Here is a 24822-nt window from a genome sequence, read left to right on the forward strand (position 1 = left end):
CACATTAAAAAAATAAAAAATCTTTAGAAAGCGACAAGTTTTATATTCCCATCATCTCAGCATTCCTCATTTCCCCATCTTTCAGCTGTTCTCCTCTCGCTTCCGCCTGTTGTGCCCCTTGAAGGCTGAAGTAATAATGTCTTGCCCGCCTTGGTGGGATGACTGCCAGCACCTGCCCTCGCTCCTTGAGAGGTAATGTATAGGGATGAATATCCGTGGGGAAAAACATCCCCAAAGCGTCACTGAATCAAAGTGAGAGATGCAGTCCCTGCTGATAAACTAAAGCAGCTCAACCATTGATCTAAGCCATCCGGGTAACCCTCCCTGAGCACAGTGGGGTGAAAAAACAACTTGGACTAGGGAAAGGGAGGGAATTAAGCCATCTGAAGAGTTTCCACCAACATGAACTGGCATCTAGAGCCACCAAAGCACAGAGCCCATGGGAAGGTGCCCTGGGATGGCTTCCCAGGATGTGGGATCCCAGGGATCAGCTATGAGGATAGAGCGGGATGCAGGAAGAGCAGGGCAGGGAGCGCCGCCAGAGGGCCAGGCTGGACAAGCAATGGGAGAGAGCAAAAAGGCAACTGGATTGAAAGGATAATATGCCACTATCTACTGTAAACTCTGCTGGGACTCATAAACCTGGAGTCCCCCACAAAGCAAGCCTAGCAAAGTCAGGCCGTATGCAAAACATGAAGGAGACTATTGCTGTGTCACCAGCAACCCCAACACCTGCCCGTAAACCAGGCAATGGAGGAGCCAGGGCTGTGCTCCCAGGAGAGGATGATAACTGCTCTAGCAGCCGATGGGACTTCTTGCAGTTACTAAGCACATCTGAGCAAAGTTTCCCCTACTCCCATCTACTCAAGTGGTTTCATTTTGCAAAGAAACACTGAATTAGTCACCAGGTCAGACACCAAGAAGGTACCAGTAAAAGGTACTCACGTAGATGTGGATCAGATCTGCTTTCCAGCTTCCCAAGTTGTGATGGACTTTATATCACTTAGTCATGAAGCATCAAGGACGTTGGGGCAGTGGGGGGAGAAGGGCAAGGCAAAGCAAACCAAGAAAAGGCAAGGCTCTGCCCTTACAATTGCATGTGCTACTATTGAGCAAGATGCAAGGTGGTTTCTCCTCTCTTTCAGGCTTTTGTAGGAGCCAGTAATCAATTATTCTAACTACAAAAAGCTGAGCCTCCCTTGGGAGCCAATCCCCTGATATGACTCTTCTTCCTTGGGCTCCTGGGAACAGGTGGCTTGAAGTGTTCCCCATCACCACTCCAGCCTTAAATCACAGGACTGCACCATGCCAATAAAATAAAAATATGAGATGGGAGACTGGTGAAGGGAAATAAAAGAAGAGCTTGATTATTATCCACATTTTAACATTTGAATTATGCAGATGGCCGACAGCATATGGGATTCCAATTTGGGCTTTTAATAGAAGAAAAATTACCAGTGTGTTTCTCAGCCAGAGCAAGCAAAACAATCTGGGATTTTTGTATTCTGCACTTGACACTCATTTTCTCTTTTTTTGCCTCATAATCCTGGGTTTCACAAAGGTAACAACTGGCTGGGGAGCAAATATAAAGCCCTGATGGGGTGAATAAGTGCTGTTGGCATCACAGCATGGAGCACTGAGCCCCAGTTGGCGGCAGGGATGGCTGAGCATCCGCCGGGGGGATGCGCATGGCTGCCCTGTCCTTGAAATGGTGACAGTGACAGAAAAGTACCGCTGAAAAATGATGACAGGCCAGGATCAGAGAGGAGGAGAAAAGCTTTGCGATTCCACTCTAGTAACTATTAGACCTGTCAATACTGATCCGGCCAAATCTGACCGCACTCCTTCCCAGTGCTCAGGTGGTCAGACTGTGCCATCAGGTGACTCAAGCCAAACAGAAAAACAAACAAGCATTATAATCACTTGTCATATTTATATTTTTTATTTTACTTTAAATTTTTATTAAAAAAACAACCATTATTAAAAATGAATCATTTACTGGAAGGCTTCAGCCAGGGAGAAGTCTCATTTCAGTCTTGGGAACAAAATGCAGCACAGTTAAAACCCATAGGCATAAACAAAACCCAATAAAAACCAGAACAAAACGAAAACAAACAAAAACCCCCCAGTTCAAACCATAGCTTATAATTATGCAGTTTGCTCAGTGTCAATAGAGAGGCTTTTGTTAAAAAACTTCAATTCAAAATTTCATGGAAGACTTAAAACACAGGGGAAGAAGGAAACATATGCTTGTTTTAAAAAAAAAAAAGAATCCAGAAAAAAAAATTGCTTGGGTAATGGTTAATTAATTCAACAAATTTACTTCCTCCAAAGAAATTGCTGTTTGTCCAGCCATACAGTTAGCTCCGGGTGATGTATTTGCACAGAAAACTGAACATAAACAATTCCTGCCAAGTCAATCTGGACAAAATTTCTCAATCCTGGAACTGGTTTGGAGGGGGTTTCAGTGAGATCACACCTGGCTTCCCTCTTTGGGAGCCTGGAGTTTGCAGTACCAGTAGGTACCACTGGGAGCCTGGAAAAGGGGCTTTAAATTCAGCTGCTTTTGGTCTCCCCCAGGGAGATAGCACCAAGGTGAGCTCTGAGCATCCCTCTGAGCTCCTGAACCAGGGCAGAATTAAGCACCTGCCCTCATAAATCTGGGTATGTTAAAAATTGCAAATTAGTGACTACTTTAAAAAACAAAAGAAAACCTACCCTCAGTCTGGGAACTTTAATGTCAAAACCAAATAAAAATGGTCTTCAAATATATATGTATATATATGGCTTTTCATTTTTCCTATCCATTTTACTGGAAACAAAAATAAATTTAAGGGTGATATTTGGTTTTTAAAAATGATTCTGTCCTTCTCTTTAGGTGTCAGCCAGAGCGGGTGGGATAGAGGTGCTGACTGTGGTTGCTCATGATGCTGCTCAGAATCCACCTAAGTTCTCCTTCATCCTCGCGAGTAACCGGGAGTAGGCGGGTGCTGCAAGGAGAAAACTGAGCTGGGTGGGACAGCCACATAGCAACTCCCTGTCCCCTCCCCTCCTGGTTATGCTACATCTTGCTTGGAGCAAGAAAACAGAATAAACTTCTCTTTAAGGGAGAGGGATGTACGATGGAAATTAGAAACAAGGTAGAGAAGTTGTTTTACCTAGTCGAGGATTCCTCTGAGAAACCTGCATGGAAAGAAAATACAAGGTTTGCATAAATACAGCAAATCTCCAACAGCTCTAAGAACAGTTTGCATGTAAATATATTTATCCCTAGTCTCCAAAAACTATGGATAAATGACTCTTCGTTATTGGAGGATGACATATATATTACCATGTCAAGGTTCCATTCACAGTGTGCTGCAAACTGTAGGCTTCACATTGCAAAATGTTTTACTTCTTATATAATTAAATCATGTAAGAAGAGAGGGTTGGTCATTCCATGAAACACACACACATGCTCACTCTCTTTGGAAGCCAAAATCTGAACGTGACATTATCTTCCAATCATTATTACCAAAATGTAAGTTCAGTAGTTCTACAGTGGGAGATTTGTCTTTTACCTTGGATAATGCAGATGCCTGTTTGAAGATTTCTAATGCGGGATCTGCAGGCTCGTCACCTCTTTCTTGTGGCCTTGAAGCTAAGGGTGGGACATAAATAACATTGAAATACTCCTCAAAGCACACAGGCTGCTTCCTGCCAGTATTTCAGAGTATTTGGAGTATTTTCCATGCCAGTGTGCATTGAAAATCCCCTAATAGACTCATCCCCCTCAACAAACTGAAGCAATTGTCATGCGTCACCTCTCCCTCCCAAAGCAGCTCTGCCCTAATGGTATGGTTCTAGATATTGCTAACCATGGACCTACCCTGAGGCTGCAAGACAGAGTTCACGGCATAAATCACACCATTCGTGGCCATGATATCACTTTCAGCAACAGGCTCCTTGTTGATATGTACTATGTTGTTTTTCTGTTTCAAAGAAGTAAAAAAAAAAAAGAGTAGAAAATGAGAAACTTTTGTCATCAGTGGCTTCCAATTTTATTAAAAAAGCTCTCACTTTGCATTCATTCATTTACTGGATGGCTGTGGGCGTTTTCACTCTTCTTGCCAATTAAGGAGAATATAAAACCAAATTATAGCCGGAGCATGGACTTTCTCAGTGTTCTGGCTGGGAACGCTGTCCCACGGCAGCAGAACACATCCACCAGCTCCCCGATGGCTGAGGAGATGGCATCAGGAGAGGGCAGATTGGGACTGGACATGGGAAGAATCTAGCACACAAGTTGGCCAACCCAATGCCCTTGGAAACACCGGCCTTTCCATTTTTGTCCTGCATTTTCTTCCTTATGCACAGAGTGGGACTTGAGTGATTTACTTTCTGAATTTTTTTTATACCCTCAATAAAAGATTCTACATTCTCTTAATGCAGCGCAGAATTTCTGAAATTAAATTATACATCTAAATAAATCCTGCTGTGTTAAGGGAGCCCATGCAGAGATCATTTTTGTTACACCAAAAGAGATGTGTTAGCTGAACAAGCTATTCGTTTAATTTATTTATGCTTTTTCCCCCATGACTCAGGGTTAAAGTCATAATAGCTCCTGGAAATAATTTACAATTGGTCTTCTGGAGAGAAAGCTGAAAAACTCCCACATTTCAAGACTTCCAGCCTGTTGAGTTGAACACATGGCAACAGTCCCTCTGCTCCAGCCCAGAAAACACTTCCGTGGGTCTATGCACAAACTTGGAAGAGGTTCCCACACCACCCAAATGAGCACAGACACACTTTGGTCCTCAACACGGACACCTAAACACAGACCACAGCCCTGCTGACCACAAAACCCCATTCGAGGTGGCTCACCATGCTGACTTCCAGTTTATCTCCCTGCATGGACTTCAGCCTCACCAGGGCATTCACTGCACCGCTCACCAGGATCTCATCAGCCACGTGGAACTTGAGGATGTTGGCAAGCTCCTTGGCATTACCTGGGGGAAGACAACTTTTCAATCTGCAAAACAGCACCAGCACTTGCTTCCTGTATTCCATGTGCTGGAATGACACTACATGGAAAATACCATAATTTCCTCAAAGTGCAAGGAAACAATGGAAAGCTGAAAAGACCAGGTAGAAGGACCTTGGTTGGAGCTGGTTAGGACATTGAAGCCATTCCTGTCTGGACAGATCAGGATCCCAGTGACTCCAGAAGGACACTCTCCCAATGTCCCACCGTGGTATGTACCAAATCTGCCCTATACACAAAAATCCCCATTTCTTGGTTTTCCAGTCCCTTCATTCTCTCACTGTGCACATTATGAACGTGTTTCTGCTTCTGCTTTCACTTCCCAAGGAAGTCTAGGGGAGAAAAAAGCCCTATGTGAAATAAGGAAGCAAATACAACACTCTGGTATTTGCAAATGTCAATACTTTTGCCAAAGCCAGTGTCACTTTGCAACAATCTTCACAGCTGGAACTGTAGGATTTCTGGGTAGGAAGGGGAAAAGTGCAGGAGAAATGTCACTAATACCTTGCAGATTGGTGGCCTGATACCCATCCCACTGAGTCTCTACTCATATAGTCATGCGCTGAACAAGATCTTAGGAAGAAAAGATGCTTCCCCTTTGCCATCTATACTTCCAGAAGAGGCAGTGATGGTCACACATGGGCTTTCACTGACAAAACCCCCAGACAGGCAATGGGTAACAGCTGTTGCAAGAGATGGTCTCTGTCTATAAAACCAGAGCAGCTCCTTCAGCAAGGGGGACTTTTTGTTTCACTACCCATTTCTGAATACACTGTGAGCTTTTTTTCCATTACAGTTTTCCTAGGGTGGCTACAGTTCACACTGCACGTCCTCACCAGCATGATTCACTTCTTCATCAGAAGCGTAAGCTAAATATTTGCGTGAAAAAACAAGAACATCTGAAGTGTCTGCATCTGGAATACTTCATTCCTGCAGCCGTTTACAATAGCTACAAACCAGTTCTGAAATATTTATACATGAAGCACTAGGCTGGATATGCAGTCTGATATCACCAGTTCCTCATCCCTGCACTTAAAAGGATAACCAGCTACCATGGGTAGATGCTTCCCAAATTATGATGTCAATGTTTGGTTGGGCTTTGATGATGAGAAGACGTTACACTCAAATACCTGACATAGTTTCCAACCACAGCTGATTTTTAACACGAACAAAATAAAAGATTGTGCTGCTTATTGAGAAGAGCGTTATTAAACATTCCCATGTTTTTTTCCACACCCCGCCTGCATGCCTGTGCTTTTCAGGATATTGGTCTTCATCTGTGCTAGACTGGAATATTTATTGTCTTCTCAGGATCAGACTTCCTGCTTTGTCCACGTACACAGATGGAGCAACAGCTCCATCCTTTTACTACTTAAATTTAATGCAGTGTAACTTGGAGCTGAATGTGGACCATGTTTTCTATTTGCAAAACTTACTTTAGACACTCTGGTCTTATGTGGTTGACAGCCACATTCTCACTTCTTCCATCCCTGACTTGCAAGGCAGAGACCTCTTTGATTCCACTAGAAACACCTTAGAATTATCTTGCTTACACCAGCCAGCACAGCCAAATTAAAGTCATAGTACATTTGCAGCACACACTTAAGAATCATTTTGGTTGGAAAAGACCTTTAAGATCAGAGTCCAACCATTAACCCAGCACTGCCAAGTCCACCTCTAAACTATGTCCCTAAGAACCTCTTCTCCACATCTTTTAAACCCCTCCAGGGATGGTGACTCCACCACTGCCCTGGGCAGCCTGTTCCAATGCTGGATAACCCCTTCTGGGAAGATGTTTTTCCTAATGTCCAATCTAAACCTCCCCTGGAACAACTTGAGGCCATTTCTGCTGAGCATAAGTATAAACGCATGCCCACGTCTTGTGTATGAGTTCAGTGCCACTGTGTGTCCTTGGCCTTCTGCTGGATAGGGCTTATCCAAATCAGTTGTGTAGGAAGCCCATGCTTCCAACAGACAGGGTCAAAAAATGAGATATGGCAGAAAAATTTAGCCATTTCTCCCATATCATGCCAATAGCACCCAGTGGCTCTTCCTCTAAATACTGTAAAAAAGCTCACCCATGAGTTTGTTCAGTTCCCCTTGGGGCATGGCTCGGAAAGCTTCGTTTGTTGGAGCAAACACCGTGAAGGTGCCTGGCCTGTTCAGGTTCTCTGTCAGACCTGCAGATTGGATTGCAGCCACCAACGTACTGCAAAACAAAGAGAAAATGCTTCACTGTAAACTACTTTTATTGGTCTTTGAGCAATTGCATGTTGTGTTCAAAAGAGTTACAATTACAAAGATTCTGCTGGGTTCCTGTAAATCAATTAACCAAAAAGTCGATTAGGTATGAAATGAGCCTGTGAGGTCCAGTCAGAACATCTGAGAAATGGCAAAGCAACCTGGAGATGCTGAATCCTTGGAGACGGGGAGGCCTGGCCACAGTGGCTCTGATGGGCAGAGATGGCTTCAGAGCCAGGTTCTTACTGTGTTAAGGGGGACCACACACTCTTGGCTCATGATTCATGGAAGGGTTATTTGAAGTGCACTCCCTATAATTTAGGGATGAGACTATGGTTTTGGATGCTCTTTTGATGTTAAAAAAAATATATATATAGTCATGACTACGATGCATAACAAATAGAAACTGCTTTAGCAGCTCTTCTGCTCCTAAATAGCACTTAGGAAGAGCAGAAAGGTCACCTGAAGCGATGGTCTGCCTTGAGAACATCCATCACTGAGCCAGACGGTGGAGTCAACATTTTGTCCATGCTAAACAGCGTCCCAAACCTTCCTCTCTTGTCATGGGCAGCAATGCAGGCATTTTCAATGCAAAGGTTCTGCAAACAAAATTGAAGAAAAGAAAGGCTTTATTAGCCTATGCTTCAAAAGATTTTTATACTTTCCACAATGCTCAATTATAATTTTTACATGATAGCCATAACACTGCAGACAACAAACATCATTCAGCCATATACAGCGCTGCACACTGCAGGGACTTACGTTGCGGTACACAAAAACTCTCAGTTCTTTGTCACCCAGAGTCTGTAGTTTCTGTCCATGGTAAAGATACTTAGAGGAGAGCTGATCTCTCACAATGTGGTTCAGAAGCAAGTTTTTCATGTTGCTGTCAACAGTGGGGAGTCCATCTGCAGCAAAAAGTATGGAAAGAACCAGAGATTCACTTAAAACAACCACTGAGACACTAAAAAAGCCCAAATACAGAGTATTACCCACACTAGCTTTTAATTTTAAAGCTAGATGCCACTGCCTACAGCTGAGGCATTTGAGAGAGGATTTACATGCTTACGCACTGAAACTTGGCTGGAATGTGTGGCCCAGACTGATGCAAAAAAGGGATTTACTCCCCAGTTTACCTTTGAACACATCATTCACTGGGGCAAGGAGGGTCACTTTCTCGCTGCCAGTTAGATGAGAACTGAGGCCAGCTTGTCTGAAAAGGTCTGTAGACTTGGAAACTTCAGATTCTTGTGCCAACTCAAACAGGGTCTTAGCTGAAAAGAAAAGCAATGCATAGTGACCTTGCGTTAAAGGCAATCCACCCATTGCTACAAAATATCTACACCCTCTAAATCCAGTATTTCCTTGGCAAAAAGAAAAATAGACGAAAGAAAGGCAACAGAAAGATGCAGAGAGGCATCAGTACCTGAGTCTGGGATCAGCAGCTCATTAACAAAATGTACAACGCCATTGGTAGCCAGGATGTCCTTGTTGGCAATGATGGGCCTCCCGTTGAGGGTCAGCTCTTCTCCACTGCAGCCCACGTCCAAGGTGGTTCCTTCCAGAGTCTCCATTGTCAGGCCAGCGATGATGGCCTCAGCACACATGGCCGACTTCAGGATGTGATGGTTCAGCAGGTCTGTAGGAGAAGCAAGTGTCTTAGTGAGCTGGAACAATCAACTATAAAATCACTGCAGCTTTTAGGGATCCTGTTCAAGGGCAAGGGCCTCCTGTAGAGCACAGTATGGGGCTCCATTCCAAAAGATGCGCAGTCATTTTAAATTGTGCTGGTTTTAATTCACCAGCCTGGGAAACTAAGTGCCTAAAAAGAGTAATTTTTATACACCTTTGTCAACTTCAAAAGGTTTTGTGTGGTTATTTGACTCATGTGTCAGGGGGAGTTACACTGATTAGATACTGGTTTTCTTGCATCTTGCTGGATTGATAGAAATCACCATTGCATACAGGAGTGCTAAAGGAAAACTCAGAAAAGGGACTGCTTCAGCTCCCTCCTCCACATCTGGATACCACTGCCTCTGCCATGCCAACACGTCTACCACATCTACATCCAAAGAAGTCTGGTCTGTCCAGTTTAACCAGCTGGAATCTGTCAAATGTGTTTACTGCAGCTGTTGTTAGAGTGTATCAAGGAGCCGTTCAGGTGCCTTTGAGAAGGAATTCAGAAGAACTGCAAAATACTCTTCAGTCTCTCCATGGGCTCAGTAAACAAGCGCTTACCCCTCAGGGCTTCTGGGTCCCCCAGGATCCTGTTCAGTGTTTCTCGTGGGATCTTCTCAAAGGCTTCGTTGGTTGGAGCCAAGAGTGTGTACTGGCCTTCGCTTTCCAGCAAGCTGTTGAGGTCAGAGGCAGCCACAGCAGCCTGCAGAGAAATGAGGAGAGAGGGTAAAACAGTCAGCCAGAATACAAAGGTCAGCAACTTTGTCCAGGCACACACTAAGGGCCAGATTTATTAAGGCTTTTATAATTTCAGAGGACTTACAAAAAAAACCTGAATAGCTTCTTTCAGCACTTTGGTCCCTTTATAAATTTGACCTGGCCCCGTGGTTCTCTTGTGCTCCAGAAACTTGAGTACAAGAGCCCTTTTTTGGCAAGGCTGAGAGCTAGTTCAAATACCCTGATCTGCCTGGAAAGGGTCACAGTAGTTCCAGTGAATAATTCAGATCAGAACCCACAACCAGATAACTGCAAAACCCCTGTGCTTTTTAAGTTATTCCTTAACTTGGCAAATATCAAGGCAAATAAATTTGTGCTCATTAAACCTGAACAGTTAGTCAGGCCAAGACTCCCACTGAAGAGTGAGGAGACAGACTCAGTCCACATCTCTTTACTGACAACAATAGCAGAGTGACAATTATTCTCATAAAAACTCACTTGTGCTGATATCAAAGACTTCTCTTCCTAAAGCAAAATAAGCTATATTGGTACAAGGATTTTATCAGCAGCTTTAAGGTCACAGCACCCAGGCACTAGCGAGCTCTTGATGACAACTCACTGGGAGTGGGATAACTGAACATCTTTAAGGATCCCCAGAGCACACATGGGCTGGACTCACCCGAAGCGTTTCCAGGTTCTCGTCAGTCTCAATGATCTGCTGAATGCTGTTTGTAGTGGTGGCGATGACTTTGTCGATAACATGAACCACTCCGTTGGTGGCGTGGTGGTCAGCTTTCAGCAGCCTGGCACAGTTCACAGTCACAATCTGCAGAGAGAAAGAGCCATGGGGCATTATGTGAAGAAGGTAAAGCAGCCTCTGCTGGTTTTCTCTTTCAAATGCAGCAAGTGCTATAATATTGAATTAGCAGAGCAGAAATGTGGTTTCCCAAAAAAACCTACACAAAGAATGAGAACCCTCTTTCAAGCATGTTTGAAACATTCCATGTTTAAAGAGGTTTGAAAATAATCAGTGTTTTTGTCTACCCTGAATCATCAAGACTAAGAAAATATGCAAGAACCAACAAGCATACCATTATATAGTGATGTGGGCAACTTCCCTCCAACAGCATCAATGAAACTATCTGCTTATAAATATCCTTTTCAAGCTCCTTCTAGATACGTATCCTAAATCCATAGTTGTCAACCTAAGCATCACAAGGTCCTGAGGGCCCAAAGACAGTGTAGAAGGTGCAATGCAGCAGAAAAGCAAACCCACTGTGGGTAGGTTGAATACAAATGTCTTACCCCATTGGGATAGTGGTGAATCTGGATAGGCAGGCCCTGGTACATTGAGTTAAGTGTGGTCCCATGTTTCAGATCATCTGTGAGGACCCGTTTGTTCACCATGTGGTAGCGCAGGGCATTGAGCAGCTCAATGTTGACATTACTGACTAAGGAATCCAGAGTTTCCTGAAAATCAGAAAAAAATCATTTTTCAGTGCTGAGTGCAATTAAGCCAGTTGTTACAGAGAGCCAGGAGGTCTGGCTGCATCCAGGGTGTGTGTGTGTGTATATTAAGTGATCTATTCAGCCTTAAGCCATCTGCACAAATTAAGAGCTCTAACTTTTGTAAATCTTTATCTTTTGCCTTACAACAGCAGCTAGCGGCTCTAGAACACCCCACCCTTGGCAGATGAAGGGATGATAGCAGCAACCTCCAATGTGGGATCACTGCATCAAAATGAGCAGTAAGGCAACAAAAGGCATCACTCAGGGCCAAGGACAAATACACCAGGAGACCTTCCCCAATAGCATCATCCCTGCAAGAGGCTCTGCTGGTGCAGGTTTGGGATAGAGGCTTGGTAGTGGGGAAAGCCAAAAAGATGTGCCCTCCCTGCCCCAGTAGTTGTTCTTATATTTTTTTTTCTTATATATATGCATATGTATATACATATATATATATATATATGGACAAGTGATTTAAATGGGATGTAACTGGATAGGGGTTGTACAATCAGGACTCTCCCTTGTTCACAGAGATGCTCCAGTAGGATGGCAACACCAGCAGGACAGTGGTGACAACTTCAGGAGTGGAAATTTGGCAAGACACTGAGTGAGAAAAATCAAAACCAATGTAAGGGAAACTTATATGTAATTGGGCAGTGGAGCACACCAATGCACAAAGGCTGCAGGTTTACAGAGGCTCCAGTTCGGACTGGCTACTTGTGCAAATTATTAAGAACAACTAGACCGGTAAAGTAAGGGTCAACAAGAAAAAACAAAAGGGATGGAAAAAAAAAAAGTCACTTGCTGCAGGTCTTGATGCGATCTGTAATGGTAGGAGGTAGGGAAAACTGATTGAGGTGATTTCTACATCTACCCGCTGGAGAGCATCCACATCTCTCTAGTGTTTCGGAAACAAAGCTCTGGAGTTGATGGACCAGCACAGTGATTCTCATCGTAGACATTCATAGACCTTCCCGTGTGAGGGCTGTGTCTGTTCTGCCAAATGGGGCTGGATCCGGACCCCTGTAGAGGTGGATCTCCACTAGAAAAAGCCAGAGGAAGAGAAGAAAGAAGAGGAATTAAATCTTACAGCAGACAAGGATGCCCAGGCCTCATTACTTGGGGCAAAAATTGTAAAACTTCCAGGTCCTTCGATTTCTGGTCGTAGGTTAGACCGGTCGGAGTAGAGCTGTGTGGTGGCAGACCCAACGACTCCCAGGGTTTCATAGATGTTTGAAAGTGGCAGCGCTGAAAAAAGAGAAGGTTTGTTCCCAGCACAACATCATTCATCCTTCCCTGCACTGAGCTGAATTAAAGGAGAGCTACTGGTGAAAACGCTTGGGGAAATGAAGCACGCCAGGAAACTCCTATCTGTTCATTAATTAGATAATAAATAATCATAGCCTGACAGCTCCAGCCTCAATTACAGGAGTATAATCCAGGATCTACTGCATCTCTGCAGGTTTAAATGCAGTTACTCCGGATTTATATGGGTGTGAAATGAGGCAAGCAAAGATATTAATTGCTTTCACCCAACCCTTGTTTGTACTCAGGCTTTTGGTGCTCGGGGCCGGCAACTCACTGCTGCTCTCCCAACCACACCAGCCCACGTGGTTAACTGGGCGGCATCAAACTTTTGTGTAAGGAAGCATTCAGAAAGCAAAAGCAGACTGTGTCTTTCTTCAATAAACCCAGTTAATTCCCTCTCAATCCCCACCAGTGACTGAACTGTATTTTCTCCTAAATGCAATTTCACTAACCTTGTGCTTGCCAAAATAAAAATGAGCAGAGATTGGCAGAACTGTGCGCTACTCTATCATTCCTTTGTATTGCACTTCCAACACAGCTATATTACTTGTTGGAATATGTAGTTCCCCATGGCCCTCCCATGCTTGATTAAGTTTAATTATATCCAAGGTTTTAAGTTGTCTGGAACATTTTGCACGCTTTGGAGCTGATCTGGCACTCAGCTGGTGCTCTGCTGAGTCCATTTTTGACTTGTTCATGGTGATATTGTGCACAAATTGCAAAAAAATCAAATCCACTTTGAGTAATTTTCTAACATTTCCCTTTACTAGGCAGCTGTATAATTTTAAGAAGTCTGAAAAATGTCAAAAGTATTTTTACCAGCTGGGCAGCCTTTTTCTCCAGGAACCTTTTCATATCCAGGACAGCACTCATAACTGATTACTCTGGAATAAGAGATGGATATGGCAGATTAACTGATGGCGTCCCACTGCTTTTCCTCTATTGGCTATAGATCTGTGTCCATCCATATTTGGTGATGTTTCTAAGCAGATTCTTCATTAGAAATACAGACTTGAACAAAAGACAAACCACAATTTTTATCTCCTTCAAGGCTTCATGTTGCCAGATCCTCCACCAAACAAAAGCAGACACAATTTCTTTTCAAAACCACACTTTCCAGGAGACTTTGTGTGAACAGTGGATGGAAACTGATGTCATGGTCCCAACAGATAACCTACGCAAGACACTGTAAGTACTGGTTCATTTGGGCGCATTCCCCATGGCATTTAGGGACCTCCCCAGCCGACTGCTGCTGTCATGTCTGATCACTGTACAGGCGACATGCTGCAACTCCTCTGCAGCTGCTTTACCGAACCAGCCAAGCGTTTCCCCTTCATTTCACCGCATTCGTGTCCACCAGCAGAAATTATTTGCTTATTTATGGCAAAATCCACAAGGCAGACCTGGAGGGGAAGGAGCATCCTTGGTCTTGGATGCACTCACATAAGGGCTTGGGATAAATCCTGCAAGGACAAACTTCACCGGTGGTGGCATGTACACCCATGGGCACCCTGGGCAGTACTGCAGCACAACCACATTTGCTAACCCTGGGTACGTCCATTCGAGCACCCTCAGCACAGCATTTTCTTCTGGCTGGCAGCAAACTGCTGCTCCAATCAAGCACTATCCCTCAGTAAAACCAAAGGGGCCAGAGACGCTGTCCTGGGGACTCGGGGCCATCCTGCAGATTTGCAGACCCTAAATAAGCAAGAATGAATGCCTGAATGTTGTGTCCATCATCTGCAGCTCAGTGGGAAATAAAAGTCATCTGATTCTCAAGGCCGGTCCTTTGAGTGAACATGTTCTGATATTTACAGGAAAAAAAAAAAAAAGAAAAAAAAAATATCAATCCAGAAGGTGCTTGTTTATTTTTCACAGGGGGTTCTTTCACCTATTGCTCTTACACTTGGTGTGGCAGGAGCAAAGCTGTCTGATTGACGGGCTAAGACAGCGAGGGAATAGGTGTTCTTCCCAAAGACGAGAGTTTCCTCTGAGCTCCTGGTTGGATTCAAGACAATTAGGATGCTGTATCACCGAGCCTCAGCACACTCATTCAGAGAGAAAGGAAAATCCTCAAGCTTCAGATATTTGTCATAATTTTAACATTGTTAACAAACAGTGGAAATGCCTGGGGTTTAAGAGGGAATTCTTTAAGGTAATTAAGAGCCAGTAAGTGAAACAAATACCTGCTTTTCTGTGACAGAAGCAAATAAATTCTGTGTCATGGTTTCCTAAGAGAATTACAAAGCAAACCCAGACTGATTGTCTAGACATTATATATTCCATGTGGGAAAGAGTTTGCCTAAAGCAATCCCTTCCTTTAACTACCGGAGATCTTAACACCCTGCTGCTCCACTTTCCCCAGCCCCCCTGTCTCATGTTCATTAGAAACACACACTTTCTCCCCCCACCACTTCCCTCCCCTACCTCCAGTTTTTCTTTTTTTCCCCATAGAAACTAAATCCAGTCTAGACAGTTCCCTTGATTCAGACCTGTAATCAAAGACGAAGACCTGATTAAAGAGAAATCATTCCAAAGTTCAGCATAAATATTCCTGAGTGCTGGCGTGGGCTTTAAAAGGCTTATTTATAGAACGATCGTAGATTAACGAGCTGTGAGGAAGGGGCAGGATGCTGATGCACGCAGCCTGCAGCGCAGGGCTCAGGGCTGCCCCGGCAGCCAGGAGGGGAGGGCACTGGGAAGGGATGGAAGGACCACACCATCTGCTTTTCAGCAAGATTGTGAGTATCTCCACCACCACCCCACAAGGGAAGCGAATGGCAAGAAGCACCAAGGCCAGTAATGAGGCCAGCTCCACCTGTGTGGGGGCTCCTTCAAGCCCCTGGTCTCACTCGCCCACCGAAGGTGGCCTACCAGCATCATCTGGTACGCATCTTGCATACCAGCATTTTGAGTTGAGTACCAGAAAACTCCAAAGGGCCAGGTGAACACAGAGGTGCTCAGCCAAGTGTTCGCACTTACTACAGCCAGAGATGGGGACTGTAAAAAACAGCTTCAGTCGTTTGCCCTTCTGTGGCTGGTGGACTTGGTGGAAGCACAAGACCACCCAGCCCACCCAAAGGCACATGGGCACTGTTGAAGGGGTCGCTCCAGGCTGGGCACAGGCCATCATAGAATTGTTTTGGTTGGAAAAGTCCTTTAAGATCATCGAGCCCAATCATCAACATGACACTGCCAAGTCCACCTCTAAACCATGTCCCTATGAACCTCATCTCCGCATCTGTTCAACCTCTCCAGAGATGGTGACTCCACCACAACCCTGGGCAGCCTGTTCCAATGCCCAACAACCCTTTCTGGGAAGCTGGTCCTGCAGCCACCTCCAGCCCTTGGGGAGGAGCAGTACAGCCATGGCTGAAGGCTGCCCTGCCTCGCTTGCAGGACTCTGCATCTCGATGCTACAGTACCCTACACATCCATATGGGAGGAAGGCTGCTCCTTTGACATGTCCTCCTCCAGTTGGGTCAGAGCCGCAGTCTGCTGTAAGGAGTATTTCTTTTACATGGCCAGGGGCAAACAGCTCATGGGAGAAAACACCGAACACTTGCAACCACCGCACCATGTGGCAGGTTCTGCACAAAAGCTTTTGGAATTGCCAAGTCCAGTCCTGTTTCTGGTGTCTGCTCCGCAGCTCCAGACCACTACACCGGGAGACGGCGGGTGCCAGCGATGTGGGTTAAATTAGCAATGCCCTCCTACAAAGAGCGTTTGTCATCCACTCCGCAGTGCCTCTGACCACAATTTCCTGACCTCCTCAGCGAGGAATTCTGAGCCAAATCTATAGCTTTTCAGCCTCTGGTTTTGAAACACTATTTCTTAAATGTCTATCTGTGTCTGACTGCAGAAGCAAGCTCCCTGGCTTTTATTAGGCATTGTTTCACCGCTGTTGCATTCTCAGGATCTGAAATTAAATTTTAAGTGCATTTTTCAAGGTAATAAAAATAAGCTTAGGCATATATTAGTGAATAAAGATCGATTTGTAATAATTTCCTGTAATAAAACCCATATGTTTTGTTTTTATAAAGTAAGTGCCAGAGAGTCATTTTTTTCTCCTGAACTGAGGGAAATACATCAGACAAGAAAAGGAAAGTTAATTTAAAAGAAAAAAAAGAATGTAGTAAGGGGCAACTTACTGCCAGTAGTTATTCCTCAAAAAATAATCAAAAACCACGTTTATGTAAGTTGTCTTTTCATTCTCACGACAAAAAAAGTGTATGGGGATGTATTCAATCACAACCCCAATTCTGGAAGAATGAGTTCAGTGCATACCGGAGGCAGAAAAAATACAAAAAACACAGGCCCAACTATGAGAATATACTCTAAATAAACTATTTCTTTGGCTTTGGAATAACCAACAGTGGAAAATTACCTAATTACCAAAACAACCTTGTTTCAGTGCTCATTAAAATCAAAGCAGTGTCAGACTTTTTGCCAGCTGTCTTATCTCACTTCGTCAGCAAATAACGCAATGATAAAAAATGTACATAAATCCTCTATCTAATTTCTTCCTAACTGTGTGAGCCAATACTTAAGCAAAGACAAGAAAAACAAAGAAAAAAAGCAGATAAGGAGGTAGGAGTCCTCTGCTGATGAATGAGTTGAAATTTCCATCATGCCTACAGCAGTGACCAAAAAGTGATGCACCCAGAGAAAAGATTAAAGACCAGGCACATCCACTTTTGTTTTAGCTGGTTTCCTTGCTGCTCCAGTCACTCTGTGTCTCCTGATGCAAGATGTGACCATCCAAGAAGGAGTGAAGTTGTGCTCCAGGCTTGCAGCAGCTTTTCTGCCTTCCTCACTCAGGGTTGAGTTTCTCCACTCTGAGTCAGCCCTGCAGCAGCTCAGCTTTGCCTCTCTGCACTACCTGGTGTCTGACTGACCTCCCTCTCTACTACCTGTTTGAAACAGTGCTCAGAGCAGGAAAAGACGAGGAGAGGAGAGGAAGAGGAGAGGAAGAGGAGAGGAAGAGGAGAGGAAGAGGAGAGGAAGAGGAGAGGAAGAGGAGAGGAAGAGGAGAGAAATCAAAGCAGTTAAACTATCTTCCTAGAGCCAGGTATTTGCACCCAACTTGTTGCACCGCTGACCCTTTCAGGAGGACAACCGATCCTCTATAGGGGGTAACAGCCAGGTCAAATGTGAAGTAGGTGAGATGGGTCAAGTGTCTACAATCCCAGGACTGCTCTTCTCACAGGGAAAACCTTTTAGGAGGAGGAGAGAAATGACCATGCTCATCCAGCTCCACAATGGCCCCCTGGGCTGATGGAGTAGATCCCCCTCCAATGGGAGGACCAAGCACACAGCTTCAGGAGAGGACTTCTGACTACGGATCCCAAGCAAAAGTTGGATCCACCTGCTTATGCTGATGAACATGCCAAATCCTGACTCCTTCTGGGATTTAAAGGCTGTTGGTATTTGCGAAACCTCTCACGGATCAGCTCAGTCCCATACAACAGGCCAGTTTTCAGGGTTCATGCTGAGCACCCATTGTTAACTGTGTCCACACATTCTCTTGGGTGCTGATGCACTGAGCCCAGCACAGCATTAGGCCCCAACACAGCTTTAAGAATCTGACAGCTGCAGCTTAACACATTGAGTCCTTTACAGCCCAAATGACTCCTGATTGCTTCCATACGCCAGGAATACCACGTCCAGTGGGAGCCATCACCAGCAAACATTTGTAATCAGAGCTGTCCCAGGGTCCTCCGGAAAATGCGAGTGAAGGCATGTGTCTGTTGTTCTGCACAAGCTCTGCTAAAGGGCAAAGTAGGGCCCAGGCTCAAAAATGACTAGGAAAAGAGAAGATGACAATAACACCCATTGTTGAGATGATGCAAAGTGAAGAACAGTGAGCAAATTCCACGTATAACGGGAACATTATCTCACAGGTTAACAGGCAGGTTAACACTGTGTAAGCTTTTCTTTCAGCAATGCATCATTGGATTAGACCCTTGGGTAAAAGCAGAGAAAATGAGGTTAGAAGAAACCAACCCCTTCTCCTCAAATGAAATCATAAAATACTGCCAGATGCCAGTTGTTCCACCTCTTTCTGGAGATAAGTGGGTGAGCTTGTTTCTGCCAAATACAGCTGCACACGTGGGTTATGTGAGGTTAGTTTCCCATTTGCTTCAGAGCTGAAGAAATCTGTGGCTGGATGGCTTTGTCTTTCAGTGACTATAAAAGAAAGCAATCCCACATCCACAGCTGAGTCATGTTTTCTCTGGAGACCTACTAAGCTACTCTGTTATCAGAAGAGGCAATGACAATACCATATTGCCATGCCATAATCTTGTCCGTTTTACGTCAAAAAAGCCACCATTTGGCCAAGATGAGAGCCTGAACTCTAATCACCCAAATTAAGTCTTCCCAGATTTGGTGGTTTTGTTGAATTAAGGGGGAGGGGGGCATTGTTTGTTTGGTTTTACAATATTGCCTCTCCTTTTTTTCTTTTTTTTTTTTGCTCTGTAAAGACAATTGGACATAAGAGAAACCATTATACATGCTCTTTATATTGTATATCCTGCAATATATCCTCCTGAAGTACAGAATTTTCCTCTTTCAGACAAATTCATGGGTAGTACAATGAAAGGCCAAAAACCATTCACAGTGACAATTCCTGTTTTGCATCCCTTCTCACAATACCAACACTAGACACATGAAACTAATCCCCATGACCAGCCACCACAGCTAAACCAATGCAGGCAACCAAAAAAAAAAGCAATACAGATTACCAGACTTCAAGATCTCAGTCTGGTTTTGACTACAGAAACAGAAGTTATTTATTCTGCAGTAAAGAACAGCATGTTCCTATGGATCTAATCACAATTCACATCGGACCACATCAGAAACACATGAGAGGACTTTGTGCTGTTTGTTCTTCTTGACCTTGCGGATCCCGGACCGGACCTGGCCCACAGCTCTGTTCCCCATGGCCAGCACCTTTGCACTGATATTGGGTAACGTGGTAGTATGTGCTAAAGTCTGGGCCAGCAAATGTGTCTGAAAGCCCAGTTTGGCGTACACCAAGGAAAAAGATTCCCCACTCCTGATCTACAGCGTGGCAGATAGTCAAGCACGCATATCCTTAATTATCTGCTGACTACATCTTTCAAAAGAATGTCCCGAGGCTGCTCACACAGATACTTTATGCAACAGCTACTTGAATATTATTGTTTGCAATCTTAAATGGGGAACTGGCCTGCAAGTCTAATTAACTTTCCTGGTGGAGTCATCAGAGAGCGTTGGCTAAGACTGACACCTCTTTCCCCTTATTTCTGTTTTTCCTTCCAAAGCAAACACATGTAGATGAATTTTATGTCCTCTCCAATATCCGTCAGCTCTGGATTGCCTTTTTTTTTTTCTTTCTTTTCTTTAGCTAAGCATGTAGAGAGACACGGCTAAGTACTAGAAAACATCTGGTACACACTTCATTACAGCATTGAGAGCTCTATAAGTATATATAGAAATGCAATTAGAATAAACCATCAGGGTTTGTATTTATACAGTACTTTCCATCCTTAACATCTAAGTGTTTTAGGTTCATGTTTGCCAATTGAGAAAAAAGCAAATATTTCTTAGGGAGTAAAAGGCTAAAACAATTCTTAACACATATAGACCTTAAGCCCACACCATGGGCTCTGACATCCCACATCTGTCACACCATCTGCTTCTCCCACCCAGCACCCACCTCCACAAGGGGCTCTTTGGGGGGGCCCTGGCCGGTGCTCGGGTACTTACGTGGACTTCCCGCAGATCTTCCTCTGGTACCACTGCTTGCAGTTGGTGAAGTATTTTCTGTTAGTGCCAATCAGCTTCTGCACCGCGCACACGTTAGGGCTACAGGTAATGAGAAAGCAGAAGAGGGTCCTGTAAGTCTCCCTCCTGTTGGTGCTGAACCCCAATGTGGAGCCAGACCTGACCTGACAGCATCTGAAAAGCCCTGCTGGTGTTGCAAGGGAGGAAACTTTGAGAGCTGTAAGTCAACTTGCTCGATTTGAGTGTATAATGACTATCATGAAGTGGAAGAAGCAGTGAAAGAGATCTCTCTTCAGTCTGTCAGGGTATCTTTTTCTTCATTGACTTTTTTCCACGTTGAACCTCTCACCAAAATATAAAGAAATTAAGTTAAAACTAATACTTTGGTCAGTATTTCCATGGTGAACAGCTACTTCCAATTTGGGATCGCAGCTAAAACCTGATAAAGTTACGCAATACTTCAAATCCTTCCAAAAAATCCACATTATTTTATCATTTGAGACATAAAAACGGACAGATATTTATCAGCCTATAGACTGACTTGCATCAAAACCAGAACAGGTACTTTTGCTGTATGGCAGACTCAGCTGATCCTGGATGTGGATGCTGAGCAGCTGATGGAGAAAATGAGCAGTGGCACTGCCCACTTCAGTTTCAACAGCACAGATTGAGGGTGGCTTTATCACCCCCAAAAGTACCGAAAGCTCCTTCTCAACCAGAAAAGCAGACGGCTGGTGTTACACGTGTGACTAACCCCACTGAGAGCTGACTGCAGCCCTTCAGCTTTCTAAGAAGTGGTATCACTGTGAGCAAAGACGTGGTCACACAGGAGCTGGGAGTTTCCTCGCTGCTGGTTTGGCCAGCACAGCATTTCCCTGCTCAGCCTGGCTCACCAGCTCTGCGGTTTGTGGCCAGCAGCCCTGGCCAGTGATGTGGGCAATGCACAGTCAATGCATGAGATCTGATTTATGGATCTGGGTTGCGAAGCCACCGACTTGCCTCTGGGCTTGAGCCAGAGCTGTAACAAATGCCCAAGCAAGCTGAGGATGCTCAGCTCAACTGAGACTGGATTCCCAACACCAACACCATGTCCCAGTTGCAGCAGCATCACCAAAAGTATGTACAGTATTAGCTGCCAAGCAGATGGAGGGAACACAAATAATCAAAATACATAAATCATGACTATAGCCCATCAGAAGTGCTCTGTACTGTCCAAGGCAGAGTTCTCATTTGCACAAATGAAACTCCTGGTGGAGTCTGGTGATGCTGTTGTAAAGGTCTCGTTGATCTGTTTAGGAAAACAGACAGCAGCCTGTTTCACACTGGGTTGACTGAGACACTGCTTGCTTGCCTACCAAAATTAATAAAAGAGGAGTTTGCAGGCCAACCATCAAGTCTTCCTGAGGCCACGCTTGCTTTTCACCGGCATCTCAAATTCAGCTCTCCAAAACGGGTCAGTCTGCCTGTCATTAGCATGAATTAATGTGAGGGTCTTCTATATGTTGGCTAACTCCAGCACCAGTCTTGGCGGGAGCTTGGCTTGTCTTCAGTGAGTGTTTGTTGACATGGCTGACGCAGGGTCCTGCAGAGGCAGGATCTGACCCTGCGCGGTCCTGGCATCTTTGTCCTGCCCTGAGGGGAAGGTGAGGGCCCATGGGACCTGGGGGAATTAGGGTCACCGTTTCCCTCGTTACTGCCATATCCAGTAATGGTAGTTTGATTCTGCACGAAAGCATTTAATTCCCTTCCTATATTTAAGGCGAGGGACAAAGAAATAATCTACTGCAAAAAAGTCAGAAATCACAAAGCCAGAATTCCAGCTGGTGCAAACTGGCCCAGGCTCAGTAATTTCCACGCCAAATCATCGCTTAGAGAGACGTCTGCGCTGTCTGACTCAGCCCACCTCGGCTACCCCGGCCCCACCACGCCGAAATATGGTTCCAATTACATCGAAATTCCAAACCTTGCCTCGATTTCAGTGTCTGGCTAACGGCGTTGGACAATCCCTCTAATATTCGTCTTGACAAGCCTGGCTACTGAAGGACTTGTTTGATCATTTTCTCCGGATCCCTGGGAGCAGCCTGCCAAGAAAACCCTTGTGCCTTCAGGACAGCATCGAACCCAGCACTGCCTTGCTCCCTCCTCCCTGCCTGGGACTGCAGCTCCGCAGGGCTGCTGCTCCCTCCCTGATTTATCAGAGAAAACTTCTTCCTAGTTATTCTTCAGTGTGGAAAGGTGCCCCCCCCCCAGGGCCGTGTTATCTATGATTCCCACAGACAGGCTGTAGTAGCGGCTCCCCGCAGTGCGTGTTCTGGTCCTTTGCCCAGTCTGGCTTAAAATGAATTTGTCAACACTCTCCCCTCTCCTCGTTGGAGTTCATCACCTCTGCCATGCTGTTCCCAGCCAGCCGCGCTGACTCAAGGATAAAACTGCCTATTGTTCCCCTTCAGCTGAAGCCTTCCACTTGGCAGGCAGCAGCTGGGAGCTGCTGGTGCAGGGTCTGCCCTTCGGGAAGAGGCAGAGAAGAGCAGGACCTACCATATGGTTCCAGCTACCTGCTGTGACTGCACCCATGAAGCTCCCCAGCACCATGTAGTGCCCACAAAGCCAAGTGGATTTTGGGGAGAGAGCTCCTACGTTGTCATCTTCAAATGTTAGTGTTCCTTCTATACTTCTCAGCTCCCCACCAAAACTTGAGCTGATTCACTTCAAAAAAAAGTTAATTAGGATGTACAAGTTTTGCTGCAGGGCCAAGCTCTGCCACCCAACTCGCTCTCGGCTCAATAGGAGCATTGATGGTGTGTGGGGATGCTCACAGCAGAAAGGGTGGCAGCCCTGGTTGCACATCCCTCCCGAGCTCCCTCCTGCAAGCAAAACAACACACCTTACATCCATGGGGCTGGTTTTGTGTTGCTGTATCCATTTGGCATGTCATTAATCAATGTTCAAAATTCAGCTGACATTTAAAAATTGGCTTGGTATAAATTGCTCTCTCCATCAGAAAGGGACCAGTGAGCAAAGTGCTGTGGCTGTATTTATCTAAGCATAACTTCACTTTGCCTGGAAACCCTGGTGTGCTAATTCCTCGTGTCTCCCTAACATCTCAGGCACCAGCATGGACCACAGCCACATTGCCCTGTGCTTCTATTGATTATACAAGGAGTAACCGGCTTCTCTCTGCAGAGTGCACTGAGTTATACCAGGACTGCACTGTAACTTACCGAGTCTGAGCAAACTTCTGCCTCAAGGCTATCAGCAGAACTGGATATTAGTTTCAGATCATGTAGAGATGAAGAACCAGGCTCACTGTATTTGTATGCATATCACTGTAGTTCTTTAATTATTGAGATTTTACAAATAGACATCAGCTCAGAATTTGTCTTTTGGGTTCTGTACCTGATCAGGCACAGAAAGAGCATACCCTGTTTCATAAATACTGACCTGGATCCCTGCCAGCTAATGTATAAAATGGCAATATTTAAGTCTTGGAGTTCTTAAAAGGCATTTCATCACCCTGCTTTCAGCAATCCATTTAAGTGGAAGCTACAGTTCCATTAATGACAAAAGCCAGCTGAAACATTTGTCATCCTTTCACCCATCCTAATTCCCACTACATTTTAAAAACTGTTTCTCAAGAAAACTTTCAAGACTTACTAGGGGCTCCAGCCAAAGAGTAGATTGGTGCTTACTCTACAGAGATACTCCTCTGCCATTGAATGAATTTTCTTTCTTTTTCTATAAATTCATGAAAAGGAGAATTCCTTTCACAAAATGTTTAACCATTCAAAATCTGGGGTTTATTTTTTTTCCCTTTTTCCTTAATGGGATTAGAGTGATAAAGAATCACTGAGTAGTCTAAAATGACATCTGCAATATTAAGCATCCTAAAAGAAAGGAATAAAGTCATCCAAAGAAGAAAGAAAAAGTTGTTATCCGAGGATGAAAGTTCTCAACCCCAGAAGAAAGAAACAGTCGTTACCCCAGAGAGAAAGCAACCCGCCGGAGTTGTCCCCGAGTGTTGGGCCGAGCTGCTGGTACCCGGCCCCGGGCTCGTCAGCGCCTCCGCACTCGCCCAAAGAGCCGGACGGTACCCGGCGATGGGCGAGAGGGCAACCGAGCCGCCACCCGCTGCGGGGCCGCCGCTTCCCACCGGGATTTGTGCAAATATAAGGGAAAAAAAGTTTTTTTTTTTTTCCCCGGGGAGGGGGGCACACGGAGATCCGCCCTCCCGCCGCGCTTACCCGTGCTGCCGGCCGCGGAGCCGGCTGTGCTGCAGGACCTGCTGGTACGGGGACTTGGCGGCGGCGGCGAAGCCCAGCGCCAGCGCCAGCGCCAGCAGCAGCGGCAGCGGCGGCCGCGCCATGACCGGGAGGCGGCGGGACGGGCCGGGACGGGCCGGCGGCGGCCGCGCGCCCCGTTAAATGCGGCGGCGGCGGCGCGGGGGCGGGGAGCGGTGGCGCGGCCCCGCGGGGGGAGCGGATCCGCCGCCCGGCCCGGCCCGACCCGGCCGGAGGGGAGGGGAGAGGAGAGGAGGGGACAGGGGGCCGCCCCCCCCGGAAGGGCATCCATCCATCCCTCCC

At 45.4% G+C, this 24822-nt stretch overlaps 1 protein-coding gene across 1 annotated transcript; it reads right to left on the minus strand.

Annotated features, from left to right (window-relative positions):
- Positions 1-1931: 1931 nt before the first annotated feature.
- Positions 1932-24621, minus strand: TGFBI (transforming growth factor beta induced). Its single transcript, XM_065643926.1, has 17 exons — positions 24484-24621; positions 20225-20323; positions 13292-13356; positions 12255-12412; positions 10964-11128; positions 10338-10484; positions 9503-9644; positions 8691-8903; positions 8401-8538; positions 8027-8172; positions 7727-7863; positions 7102-7232; positions 4864-4988; positions 3869-3971; positions 3561-3640; positions 3159-3183; positions 1932-2990 (listed from the first exon to the last, which is right to left on the minus strand). Exons 1-17 carry the CDS (start codon positions 24603-24605, stop codon positions 2935-2937), a joined length of 2052 nt encoding a protein of 683 aa, XP_065499998.1. The 5' UTR covers positions 24606-24621; the 3' UTR covers positions 1932-2934.
- Positions 24622-24822: the final 201 nt, after the last annotated feature.

The sequence above is a fragment of the Caloenas nicobarica genome, chromosome 13 (genome assembly GCF_036013445.1).
Source record: "Caloenas nicobarica isolate bCalNic1 chromosome 13, bCalNic1.hap1, whole genome shotgun sequence".
In the NCBI taxonomy this organism is placed as follows: Eukaryota; Metazoa; Chordata; class Aves; order Columbiformes; family Columbidae; genus Caloenas; species Caloenas nicobarica.